General features: G+C 40.9%; 1 protein-coding gene across 1 annotated transcript; it reads right to left on the reverse strand.

Moving 5' to 3' along the window:
• Positions 1 to 316: 316 nt before the first annotated feature.
• Positions 317 to 14,114, reverse strand: LOC311037323 (tripartite motif-containing protein 16-like; the record flags this gene model as incomplete). Its single annotated transcript, XM_084046450.1, has 4 exons — positions 14,092 to 14,114; positions 11,314 to 11,361; positions 10,659 to 10,709; positions 317 to 864 (listed from the first exon to the last, which is right to left on the reverse strand). Exons 2-4 carry the CDS (start codon positions 11,351 to 11,353, stop codon positions 317 to 319), a joined length of 639 nt encoding a protein of 212 aa, XP_083902576.1. The 5' UTR covers positions 11,354 to 11,361; positions 14,092 to 14,114.
• Positions 14,115 to 14,678: the final 564 nt, after the last annotated feature.

The raw sequence follows: 14,678 nt of genomic DNA on the forward strand, positions 1-14,678 counted from the left end.
AGAGAGAGAGAGAGAGAAAGGGAGAGTGAGTGAGTGAGTGAGTGAGTGTGAGAGAGAGAGAGAGAGAGAGAGAGAGAGAGAGAGACACAGAGAGAGAGAGAGAGAGAGAGAGAGAGAGAGAGAGATAGCGTCCCTGTGGGAGAACATCCGCCGTCAAAACAGCTGATCTACAAGCTGACGACAACGTGACGCATCGTGAGCTTGTAGATCTGCTATTTTCCAAAGAGTTTTGGTGTAGAGGGAAAAAAGGAGCAGAGCCCTGAGGGACCCCGGTCAGCTATAGAGGGTTTAAGAGGTTATACATTACGTGTCATGTTTACCAGATCTCACACACCTCTGCAGTAGCTTCATAAGCCGCTATCCCTGCATAGAGAGGTCTGGTGAAGGAGGTTCTTACTGTATAAATGAGCGACATGTCGTCTCCATCTAAATGATAGAAATACAGCAAGCCTTCTGTCTGGCTTACAAACACACCCACCGTGTTCCTCCCTGTGGAGGGAACAGGTCCTGACAGTTTAGTATCAATGTTGTTGTGACAGAACACGTAGCGTTCATAACCAACAGAACCACAGCACCATAACACCCAGGACATGTCAGAGCCTCCAAAGCCTGATAGCACCTCCTCCTTCCTGTTGATGTCTTTATAACTGACTGCTATAACAACAGCCTCTCCACTCCATTCAACTTCAAAGTAAAAAGGATCAGACAGACTCTCTCTACTCAACACCTGAGAGTAATAGGTAAATCTCTGTGGATGATCAGCATAGGGTTGGTCTTGTCGTGTATAAGTCGCCTTCCTGTAGTTTTCTGACAGGATGAGGTTCCTCTGCGCTGTGTTTGGGTCCAATGACAGAGCAGAGGAATCTGTGAGAAAAAAACACATGATGAAATATAATTAACCCATTCAAGACCGGGAACGCGTCTGTGTCATATTTAAGATTTCTTTGGGCTATTCAAAAAACAGCAGATCTACAAGCTCGCAGCGCGGCACCGAGTGCCGCGCTGCAAGCTTGTAGATCTGCTGTTTTTTTTTTAAATCATGAAAATGCTGATCTACAAGCTGACAACAACGTGACATGGTGTGAGCTTGTAGATCTGCTATTTTCGGCGAAGAGATTTGGTGTAGAGAGAGAAAAGGAGCAGAGCCCTGAGGAACCCCGGTCAGCTATAGTATAGACTATAGAGGGTTTCAGTGGTGGAAAAAGTACTCAAATTACTTACTTAAATATAGAAATACTATGTTACAAGTAAAAGTCCAGAATTCAAAATTTACTTGAGTAAAAGTACAAATGTATTGGCATCAAAATGTACTTAAAGTACCAAAAGTAAAAGTACTAAAATGTTTGAAAATAGCAGATCTACAATATATATCATTTTTTAACTCAAATCTTTGCTTCTGGGGGGTCCCTGGAACAACACATTTTCAGATGGGGGTCCGTGGCCAAATACATATAATTTTGGGGTCCTGACATGAAAAAGTGTAGAACCACTGACATTATAGCAACATACGTTTTTTAAACCCAAAAAATATGTTAGGATTTAGAAGACATTTGTAGAATCCCACAGAAGAAAAGATTTGAGTTAAAATGTTTGCTTTAAAAAAGAATTGCACAAAGTTTCACGATTGTTCAAAAATAGCAGATCTACAAGCTCATAGCGCGGCACTCGGTGCCGCGCTATGAGCTTGTAGATCTGCTATTTTTGAATAGCCAAAGTGATTATGACACAGATGCGTTCCCGGTCTTAATGGGTTAAACACATGTGTGTTTTCAGTGGTTTCACAATAAGTGGTGCAGATATAGATGATGTTTGGACTCAAAAATACATTTAAATATTTTCAAATAATAATAATAATAAATATTATTATTTTTGTTTCAAGAATATAAAAAAATGTGAAAGTTAGCAGATCTACAAGCTCACACCGTGTGGTGTCATGATGATATGTGAGCTTGTAGATCTGCTGTTTTCACTATTCATCATACAGAGTATATACAGAGCTTAAGAGGTTAAAACCTCATACATCTGTTTGAGTTTACAGTTTAAATCAGGGGTCTTCAACAGGGGGTCAGGGACCCCTAGAGGGTCCTCAGAGTTACTACAGGGGGTCTGGGATCCCCTAGGGGTCCTCAGAATTATTACAGGGGGTCTGGGACCCCTAGGGGTCCTCAGAGTTACTACAGGGGGTCCAGAGTTACTACGGGGGGGGGGGGGGTAAATCTGTGTGTGATAAGTTTTTATTTTATGAACATGAACCACTTGAACTCCAGCATCTCTATTCTGGTGGAACGTTTGCTGAAAACAGCAGATCTACAAGCTCACAACGCCTCGTGCTGAGAGGCGTTGTGAGCTTGTAGATCTGCTATTTTTGGCAAAAAGGTTTGGTGTAGAGGGAAAGAAGAGCAGACCAAGTACAGAGCAAACAGTCAAGTTTACTAAGTATTGAGGGTTTAAAGGGTTAAATGTGTGAAAATACACTTTAAAGGGCAAGACCACTGTGGTAGAGGTTTTGGTTGTGTAGTTACCTTGCCATGATGTAACTCCAAAGGTGGACAAGAAATCAAAAATAATTGCTCCATTGATTAGAAATTGATAATTCAAAATTTGCTCCTCATTGACTTACATTGTACGGTAAAACAGCTCTCAAAGTCACTATTTTAGCACATAAACAAACACAAACAAAGTTGATTCAGACAATATAGAGCATCACCAAACACACTACTGTTTTTTTTTTTTTATAAAAATGTTAACTTCCTGTTGATTTTGCTATTTTTATGAAGAAGAAAACCTGGACTGGATTTACGGATCCGGATCCGGATCATCAAATAGTAAAATCAGCAGGAAGTTAACATTTTTATAAAAATGGGTTTGGTGATGTTCTATATTGTCTGAATCAGCTTAGTTTGTGTTTGTTTATGTGCTTATAGAGTGACTTTGAGAGCTGTTTTACCATACAATGTAAGTCAATGAGGAGCATATTTAGAATGATCAATTTCTAATCAATGGAGCAATTATTTTTTTTATTTTTTTTATATTATTTTTGATTTCTTGAGTTACATCATGGCAAGGTAACTACACAACCGACACCTCTACCAAAGTGGTCTTGCCCTTTAACATGAATCCAACATTAACCCATTTAGTCCAGGCCACTAAGTCCATTTTTATGTTACAATAGTTCACTTTGTGATACAAGCGCCACATTTGGCATGAACAATGCCTAGGACCTACTTTTGCAGAAAAGCCCGTTAGCCACGCAAAAAAAACAATATGGCTGCCAGTTTCCAAAATGGCTGCTGGCGAAAGACATTTTATGTGTATTTTGACCTGGATTGTGATTGGATTTAGATTATTTTGGTATTAACATATAGTTTTGACTCCTCCCGCCCCCTCCCCCCGTTAGCTACGCGAAAAAAAAAACAATATGGCTGCCATTTTCCAAAATGGCTTCAGGCAAAAGGCATTTTATGTGTATTTTGACCTGGATTGTGATTGGATTATCCAATTTTGATTATTTTGGCATCAGAATATAGTTTTGACTCCCCCCCGCCCCCTCCCCCAGTTAGCCATGCAAAAAAAACAATATGGCTGCCACTTTCCAAAATGGCTGCTGGGGAAAGACATTTTATGTGTATTTTGACCTGGCTTGTGATTGGATTTTGATTATTTTGGTATCAACATATGAGTTTTTATCCCCCCCCCCCCCCATGTCTGGATCACAAATTGTTGTAATCGTCACATTTGCAGGCACTCAGCTGTGTGCACTGACTGAACGCCAAAGCGGTAGCACTTGCATCTACCAGGCCTAGAGTTTTTGAGTATTTATTAAGTCCTACTTGTAGCCCAGGAGGCTGAAAGATGGAGTTTCTAAGAGTACTACTTTTGATGCTTTTAATGGTTTTTGCATGGAGTCGCAAACACTCACAAACTTTTCAGTACTCGCGGGAGTTTCTCCTAAATCTACAGTGGAATCGTCAGAGCCTCGATGCGATACCTTCTTCACAGATTTCCAATTTCCATCCAGAAATAGTCGGAGATTCTGTGAATGTAAGAGATGGCTTCAAGAAATCGGCATACATCAGGAAAAGAGGAAAGAAGGGTGGCGTGCGTCAACGTTTAAGGAAACAGACGCAAAACAACCGCGTCCCACTACCCTCTATAATCCTGGCCAACGTCCAATCCTTGAGGAATAAAATGGATGAATTACATGGGAATATCAGTCATCTACGCGAATACAGGGATGCCTGTTTGATGGCATTCACTGAAACTTGGCTTACTGACTCTGACGCTGACACGTCATTTGAAGTCAGCGGCTTCGGATCGCCTATACGGCTGGACCGGGACAGTGAGGTAACACACAAAACACAGGGAGGAGGGGTGTGCCTATACATTAATCGGAGATGGTGTAATAACTTCACCGTGCGTGAACGGTTATGCACGCCCGATATAGAGCTCCTGTCCGTGTCGGTGCGGCCCTTTTATCTCCCTAGGGAATTTCCCCAAGTGTTTATCACCGTTGTTTACATTCATCCAAAAGCCAACGCGGACATTGCAGCGAACACCGTCTTCAGAGTGACACAGTCATTGCAATCTATCTCCCCTGACGCGCCCAACATAATTCTGGGAGATTTTAATCATTGCAACCTGAAGAAAACTTTAAATAGTTTTTATCAATATGTCAACTGTCACACACGGCGCAACAAGATTCTGGATCTATGTTATGGCTCCATTAAAGGAGCATACAAATCAGAGGCGGGCCCTGCTCTCGGATCTTCTGATCATAACATTGTACACCTCCTACCCGTTTACAAGACTGTTCTAAGGAGGGAGAAGGTGCAGAAAAGACAGGTGAAGATCTGGAATGAGGATTCCTCCCTTGCCCTGCAGGGGTGCTTCGACTGCACAGATTGGTCTGTGTTTACAGAATCATCTGACAATATTGATGAAATTACAGACGCTGTGTGCAGCTATATAACGTTCTGTGAAGACAATGTTATTCCCACTAAGACTGTTAAGGTTTTTCCTAACAACAAACCCTGGGCATCATCAGCCCTAAAAAGCTTAATACATGACAGGAAAAATGCCTTCAATGAGGGTGATCTACCCAAGGTCAGGGAACTAAACAGGGAGATCAAGTCTGAAATTAAAAAAAGTAAACTCAGGTACAAAAACAAAATCGAAGCTGAGCTGAGCAGTAATAACCTCAGAGAAGCATGGAACGGCATGAAATCTATGACAGGGTCAGATGATAAAGGCCATAAGCACATCTCCATGCCTGGGTTTAACTCAGACACACAGCTGGCCGATGAGCTAAATAAGTTTTACCTGAGATTTGAGAATCAGGATTTTGCTGACAAAATCACTGAATTAAAGAACGAGACTAGAGCTCCTCCAGCCCTAGTTATTGACAAAAAAAGTGTGGAAAAACACCTCAGACACACTAAGTCAAAAAGTCCAGGGCCGGACAACATATGTGGCAAGGTTCTCTCAACTTGTGCTGAACAGCTCTGCAGCATTTTTCATTTTATTTTTAATTTATCTCTTCAACAACAGCGGGTCCCTAAGTTATGGAAACAGTCCACAATTATCCCAGTTGCCAAAATTAGGACCCCAAAGTCATTAAATGACTTCAGGCCTGTTGCTTTGACTTCATTAGTAATGAAATGTTTGGAAAAGCTAATCAAAGATAACATCCTAAAGCAGGTGGAGAAATCTTTAGATCCCCTGCAGTTTGCATACAGGTCTGGAAGAGGTGTAGATGATGCCACTATCACCCTACTGCATTTTTTGTACCGCCACCTTGAGGGAAAAAAAACACATGCCAGACTGTTGTTTGTCGATTTTTCCTCTGCCTTTAACACAATCCAGCCACATCTTCTAGCCCAGAAGCTAATCAATTTTTTTAATCTGGATCTTAACCTTGTTGGCTGGATCATAGACTTCTTAACTGTTAGGTCCCAGTGCGTGAGGGTAAATGAGGTCCTGTCTTCTCTGTTGCTCTCCTCCACTGGTTCTCCCCAAGGCTGTTGTCTCTCCTCACTACTGTACATTCTGTATACCAACGACTGTTGTAGCAATCACCCTAACAGGTATATTGTCAAATTCGCTGATGACTCTGTAATTGTCAGCCTTCTTGAGGACAATGAGGTACAGCATGGGCCAGTTGTCAATGACTTCATATCATGGTGTGACAAGTCATTCTTACAGTTAAACGTGACCAAAACAAAAGACATGATCATCAGCTTTAGAAGGACTCCTCCCAGTCCTGCTCCTACAATCATCAAGGGCACAGAAATTGAAGTTGTTGAGAGCTATAAATACTTGGGTGTCGTTCTTGACAACAAACTCTCCTTTGACTCTCATGTTGCCTCTACATCTAAAAAAGTCCAGCAGCGTCTTTTTTTTCTGAGGAAAATGCGTTCTTTTAATGTCTCATCTGTGATGATGACACTTTTCTATAGAAGTTTTATTGAATCTGTTCTCATGTTTTGTATGGTTGCCTGGTACGGTAATTTGACCCTGGCAAACAGGAACAGGCTAAGCAGCCTCGTCAAAGTGGCCAGCAAGATTTCTGGGAGAACCCAGGCCCAACTCATAGAACTATATAAGAGGCAGATGCTTAAGAGAGCCTCCTCCCTCCTGGAAGTAGAGGATCACCCACTTCGGTCTGAGTTTGAACTGCTGCCCTCAGGCCGTCGGCTGAGGGTGCCCAAAGCAAAGAATAAACGGTTCAAACTATCCTTTGTCCCGGCTGCTATTCAACTGCTGAACAGCAGATAGCACTTTATTTTTGCCTCTCTGCACATAATGCCCACTAATGCACTTTTGATGACTTTGCCACTCTGAATTTGAATGTCATGAATTCTCTGTCTGTAGTGCCCTGTTCTTAGATCTCAGTCTTGTATTGAATGTTGTTGTTATGTTGTTGTTTTTTATTATGATCTGACTGCAAACCAATTTCCCGCAAGGGACAATAAAGCTACCTTGACTTGACCACAACGTTCAGTCTTGCACCGGCTTTTGTCAGTTGTTCACAAATCTGGGCAATTGGTAGAGTGTCATCCACGTTACTTGCCAAATGTCATCTTCTGCTCGCCATCCCCAGCTGGCAGGGCTCTCTGTATGACATTTGACATACAGTTACCTGGCTTCAGACAGGGGCAACTTGATAAGTGGCATGCTTCACATGATGTGCAAGAGATGCCCTTGTAGGTGGAATGGCATCATAGGACCTCTGCTTCCATGCAAACAGGTAAAATCTTGCATCATCAACCCCATCACCAGTGCTGTTCTTGTCATGCAATGTTACTGGTGGGTATTGACTGAGCTTCTGGAAGACATCCCAGCAAGCACAATGACGTCATGATGACGTTAGGGTGACACCCGGTCATCACCCCGGTGACGTTCAGGACTAGGCCAGATCACAGCCCATATGGGGATGATCTTTACGTCATTTACAGGACGTCATCACCGGGACATCATATGGACATTTGGACAGCAATTTTGGGTGATGAGAATGTGTTTAGATGACGTCCTGGAAGTGACGTTTTTGTGGTCAGGATTAATTTTGGTTGAAATCAGGAGATTTTCTGGGCCAGATCTGACTTGTCTTGGTTTGACTTGATCTAGCCCCAATCGAGACGTCACTGATTGGTCCGGGTCCTGACTGTGCTTGCTGGGATGAGACACTTCAGGCCACACTTGCCGGGTTTGCCATGCTGTCTTTTTGCCTTTTCCCACGAAAGGCTGACACGACATCACATCCAGTGAAAGTGTGAAAGAAAAGGATGCCATTGGATTTTTCAGGGCCTAGATTATTCACTAAATCGAATGAACTGGTAACCAACAACAATACAGTACAGTACAGTACAGTGCTGTTCAATACAATAACAGAACAGTACAGTAAAGTACAGTGCTGTATAATAACAGTACAGTACTGTTTTGTAATGTGTTAGTTTGTCCTGTTTTAAGTGGTTACTTAGTTTTTACTTTACTGTTGTGTTTGTTTTATTTTGTCGTAACGTTTCCTGTCTTGTCTCATTACCTTGTGATTAGTTTTATTTCTCCACCTGTGTCCCGTTAGTCCCTTAGCTCAGTGGTGCGCATTCTGCACAGCCTTTTTACAGTACACCCTCAGAAAACATTTGGATTATCGAATCAAAATCCAGGTCAAAAACCACATAAAATGTCTTTCGCCGGCAGCCATTTTAAAAAATGGCAGTCATATATATATTTTTGCTTGGCTAACGGGGGGAGGGGGCGGGGGGGAGTCAAAACTATATTCTGATGCCAAAATAATTTCAATCGAGGTAAAAAAAAAACATAAAATGTCTTTAGGTGGCAGCCATTTTGGAAAATGGCAGCCATATTGTTTTTTTTTGCGTGGCTAACGGGGGGAGGGGGTGGGGGGAGTCAAAACTATATTCTGATGCCAACATAATCAAAATTGGATTATCCAAACACAATTCAGGTCAAAAACCACATAGCATGTCTTTTGCCGGCAGCCATTTTGGAAAATGGCAGCCATATTGTTTTTTTTTGGGTGGCTAACGGGGGGATGGGGTGGGGGAGGGTCAAAACTATATTCTGATGCCAAAATAATCAAACTGGGATTATCCAATCACAATCCAGGTCAAAAAACACATAGCATGTCTTTCGCCGGCAGCCATTTTGGAAAATGGCAGCCATATTGTTTTTTTTTGGGTGGCTAACGGGCTTTTGTGAAAAAGTAGGTCCAGAAGAAACTCTGTGGAAAATTTGGCGCTTGTATCACAAAGTGAAGTATCGTGTCACTAACAGCCCCTACTAATTAAAGGGATAGTTCACCCAAAACATGACTAATTTGATGAAAAACGTATTATCTATCCATTATACCCACACCATGAAGCCTTGAATTCATGGAGATGGTTTTGTTTTTGTCAAATTCCTGGGACAATGATTTGATGAACCCTAACCCTACTGGCGTAAAGATGCTAATGTATCCGGTAGGAGACTCAAAGCAGACTCTTTGAGTCTCCTACCGGAGAGACCGGCGGTCATCAAACTATTATCTCAGTAATGTAACAAAAACTAAACAAATCTCCATGAATTCAAGGCTTCATGATGTGGGTAATTGATAGAAAATATGTTTTTTTTGGGAGGGTGAACTACTCCTTTAAGACCTGAGGCCGATTCTACAAATAATTATAAATCACTAGTTCTCACACTTTCAACATTTTATCATACATTTTCAAAAATAGCAGATGTACAAGTTCTTTGTACAAGCCATAGGCTTTCTTGAGTTTTAAATCCTCTTAGCAGACCTTGTATTGAACTGTACTTTATGTGCTTTCTTTTGCAAACTGCTGATCAAGTATTCAACCAATCAAAAAAAAGAACTAGTTATTGTAAATATAATCCACAGACACAATCCACAATCATTTTAAATCTATCTATACCTATTTAGCATGTTATTGTATGTGAACATCTTTTTTTTTTAAATCACATTTTTTAAATTGTAACAGTAGATCTACAAGCTCACAACCTGATGTATCACACTGTGAGTTATAACGCGTGACACTGTCATGATGAAGTATAAAATAGAGCATTAGGTCATTCATTTATGAAAGATTAACCATGGAGATGCAAGGTTTCTGCCCTTCAGCAACAACATGTATAAGTAATGAGTTTAAGTGTCTGTTCTGTTCTTCTGTCTCATCTTTCAGGAGGACATTGATGTGAGAAGGGATCTCCTAATTAAAGGACTCTGAATCTTCCTTAATGAGGATCCTGGAGATCTTGTGCAGGAGTTCATAGTAAGTGACTGACTGTAAAGTTTAAAATACATCTTAGAGGAACAGGGGAACATGCTGCATCATTTACTCTTTGTCTTTGTTAACTCTGCTGTACTCATATTAAATACTGTAGTTGTATTACATAGTTGTGACTTAAACTGCTAGTTATTCTATCCCTCTCCTTTGCAGTGACTCTCAATGATTGATAATTATTTAACAACTAATGACTAAACTGTTGGCTGAGAAACACGGGCAACTAATGATTGCTTTCAATCCCATCATGGTCATACTTTACCCCTGACTTAGTTTCACACCAGTGTCTCACCGAAAAAAAGCTGATCTACAAGCTCACAACAAGTTGTGAGGTTGTGGTTTTTGGTGCGAGACACGATACACAGCCAAGTCAAATCAGACTTTATTAAACCTTTTGCCACCCTTTAAACATTGCCCTATTTTAGCGCCACCAGGAGGCCGATTTTTGCAACACTTTTTTTTTGTATTAGTCCTACAAATTTTGTCCAAACATCATGCAAATCAGTACACATTATCTCTATAGTCAAGTGATCAAGATGGTTCCGTCCGATTTCTTATATTCCATTTTGATTGGTGAATTCCGAACATTGCCGGCCCATAATAACCTACTTGACCTGGCGGACACCTGTGCTTTTTCTAGTTATTTATGATTTAATTTAATTAATGAAAAAAACTATATGGAGACATGCACGCACGCACGCACGCACGCACGCACGCACGCACGCACACACACACACACACACACACACACACACACACACACACACACACACACACACACACACACACACACACACACACACACACACACACACACACACACACACACACACACACACACACACACCATGTACTCACGTTTTAAAAAGTCCTCTCTGTTTGTGCTTCTGGGAGACACTGCTGGACGTGCTGGAGACAAAGTAGAGACAAGAAATCATTAACATGACTGAAGAATGACCTTAACTCATTCAATGCCAAGCTTATTTATGGAATTTTGGCTCTGAGTGCCACGGTCAAAATTCATAGTAAAAAAAAGTGCTCAGGAGCTGAGATACAGCCTTTTTAAGTAAGAAGTTAAACAAAGAGTGAATGGAGCAGCAAATCTTCAAATCATCATATCTTGGGTTCTGAACATGTTTTTCAAAAAGAAAAAGAAAAAATTAGATTTTTTTTTTTTTCATGACGTCTTTCACGTCATGGGGCGCACGGGGGTGTCAGGCCACGTGACGTCTTTGACGTCATGTGGCACAGAATGAGTTAACTGAGGTTACATTTTAACCGACAATATATCATGTTATAATTGTGGCTATTGTAGTTGTGCATCTCATTTTAAATATTCAATCATTTATCATTATTATGATGATTTGCTCATTTTGGATGCATGTGCTTAGCCGTGGCCCTGGGTATATCTGCTCTCTAAAAGACAACTATTCATCAGATTACTAATGTCTGACACATGGATTAAAAGACAACTATTCAACAGATTATTAATGTCTGAAACATTTCATCTTACTCGTCTGTAGTTTCTCAAAGTCAGCCTTCAGATCACGCATCTGCTGAGCTGCAATGACAGATATTTATACATTTTGATGAACCATCAACAGAACAACTAAACTGTAGACTTTTATTTAGGTTTTAATAATCAATTTCTCACCAAGAAGTGGGTTTTCAGTGATGGCACAAAACTTACATATATGTTCTATCTGTATGTCCTGTCAGAACATGCAGATAGAACATATTATGTAAGTTTAGATGAACCACACAGGCAGTCAAATAATCATATCTTCTCTATATATCTATCTTTTATTTGTTGTGATATTGTTGTATTGATATAAATATTTACTTTTATACCTTTTGGGCGGTTGAGCCGCCCCTATATGTGAGGTTGGGACATTGACATTTGCTGCACTGTGATTGGCCACCCATTGTACCCCCCCAAAGCATTGAACCCCCCCAAACCCTGCACTGTGATTGGCCACCCATTGTACACCCCTTCCACCCACAATGGGTGGCCCCATGGACACCCCCGCTGACTCTATTCCCGCTGACTCTATTCAACACTGTGATTGGCTAGCGAGACACATGATGAAATTATGATGAAATTAATAACCTATAAATAGGACTATGCACTAAAAAAAAATCTTTTTTTTTTAAGTGAGCTTCCATCACTGTGATGACCACTGTGATGACCACACCGCCCACTTCACACTGGTTAGCCCCTATATGTGAGGTTTGGACATTGACATTCGCTGCACTGTGATTGGCCACCATTGTACCCCCCTAATCCTGCACCGTAATTGGCCACCAGTCTACACCCCTAACCCCTACACATTCAATGCAAATCTATACTTTTCTTTAAGTGAGCTTTCCATCAGTGTGATGACCACTAGCTGTAATGTGATTGGCTGACTTTATTGGGCTATTCAGGACTGTGATTAGCTAGTGAAACACATGACACATGTGAAGCCCTATAAATAGGACTAGGCACAAAAATGCATTGTTTTTTAAGTGATTCAACCATTGTGGACCAACCATTGTACACCCCTAACCCCTACACATTCAATGCAAATCTATACTTTTCTTTAAGTGAGCTTCCATCACCGTGATGACCACTGTTAAATAACAACAGTGACATAGTGCTCCAATTCCACATCCTGTGATTGGCTAGTGAGACACATGATGAAATGAATCTAAAACCATTTTGATGTGACAGTATATTTAACTTAGATGCTGTCCATTTCGTGAGATCAGTGAAAAAGAACCCAAGGATCACTATGGCTGAAATGAGAAAGGGAAACACCGATATTGAGAAGAAAATAGAAAGTCTTCCTAGAACTGGCCCTTTGAGATCAAAGGATATGTCAGAAAAGCTTAAAGACAGAATTGTGACAAAGCACAGATCTGGCCAAGGTTACAAAATAACCACACACTGCCTACTTCACACTGGGTGTGATTTTTGAAGTGAATCAACCATTGTGGACCAACCACTGTACACCCCTAACCCCTACACATTCAATGCAAAGCTATACTTTTCTTTAAGTGAGCTTCCATCACTGTGATGACCACTAGCTGTAATATGATTGGCTGACTTTATTGGCTGACTCTATTTAAGTGAACTTCCATCAGATTGAAATTTTTATTAGGCAAAAGAATGTAAAACAACACAGTTACATTTATAATGCTTTTGTCTAAAAGGTCCGGCCAAAAAAGTCCTTGCGGGCTTGTTTCCATTGGGGTCCTTGAATTAATTTCATAGACATATATAGTAGCAACCAAACAGTTCAAAAATCAACATAAGAATACAGAGGGGAAAAAAAATATACCATTATGTACAAAAAAGGCATGAGAAAATTATGAAATATATACAAAAAAAAAAAAACATTAGCAAAATAAAATAAAAAGTATGTACAAAAGTGATGACCACTGTGAAGACCACACACCGCCCACTTCACACTGGGTGTGATTTTTTATTTAAGATTTACTATTATAATACTACAATAATTACTAGGCACTACTGCCAGACATTATGATAACACATCTGCTTTTAGGTACTCTGATAAAGCGCATTCTCCCAACCATAGGGACTCCGAATCCCCCGTACATAAACAGCAGATCCAAAAGGACAGGAAGCAGCAATTCTTTAGCAAGACAGCAGTGGTGAGCGCTAGACAGCAGTGGTGGCGCTATAACAGGCCAATGTGAAAAGGGTGGCATTTCTTCCTCGGCCTAGTGGGAATGTGCGTGTGAAATTTCACGGAAATGGCACGCTTTGTTCATGATTTGAGGCATTTTGTTCTAAATGAACAATCCTGCAGACTTTGGAAGCCAATCTTAGCCAATCAGGATAAAATCGGACAGATCTGTGTTGATCACCTGAGAGATACTGTGTACCGGATGTTTGGACAAAATCTGTAGGAGTATTATAAAAAAATCAGATTTGCAAAAATCTGAAAAATCAGTTTTTTTTTTATCTGAGTTGTGGGGCTATAACAGGCCAATCTGAAACATTCGGGGCAGAGGTTCGGCTTTGGCATCCAGGGAGTGTGTGTGCACAGTTTCGCAGTGACCGGGCCAACAGTGCCGGAGATTAGCTGCTCACAGACAGACAGACAGACGGACGGACAGACAGACGGACAGACCGTTGCAAAACATAGTCTCTGCCATGCCTTTCAGCCTGGCGGAGACAATATTATTTGCAATTTCAATAGAGCTTCACATTGGTGCAGTGCTCGGGCCCTAATAATAATAACTTGTCAAACATTGAACTGTAGAAGGAAAAAAGAAAGCTCACCGCTTTGTGTATCCTTCAGCCTGCCATCAGCATCCTGTTAAACACAGTCATTTCAACAACATCATGTACAGTATATGTACAGAGTTCTATTGAACATCAATAGGCTACATTGTATTGCATTGTACAGTACATTGTACCAGGCAGGCAGGACATCATTGTTTTAAGATGTCTCAATGAGTCTTGGCTGCATCATGAAATCATCAAGTAAATGTATTTAGTTACATGTAATCATTACCAGGTCCTTCTACAGGACAGTAAAGTAAAGTAAAGTATTTAGTTACATGTAATCATTCATTACCAGGTCCTTCTGCACTTGGTAGACGGCCTCATTAATCCTATGCTTGTGCTTCTCAGAGAGGCCTTCTGTCACAGCAGTGCATTCTGGGAACAACACACACACACACACACACACACACACACACACACACACACACACACACACACACACACACACACACACACACACACACACACACACACACACACACACACACACACACACACACACACACACACACACACACACACACACACACACACACACAGTGAATTCAGCTACTCAGACAGAGTATTACTTTCTTTAAATT

The sequence above is a fragment of the Gymnoscopelus microlampas genome, assembly GCF_963454915.1.
Source record: "Gymnoscopelus microlampas genome assembly, chromosome: 21".
NCBI classification, from domain to species: Eukaryota; Metazoa; Chordata; class Actinopteri; order Myctophiformes; family Myctophidae; genus Gymnoscopelus; species Gymnoscopelus microlampas.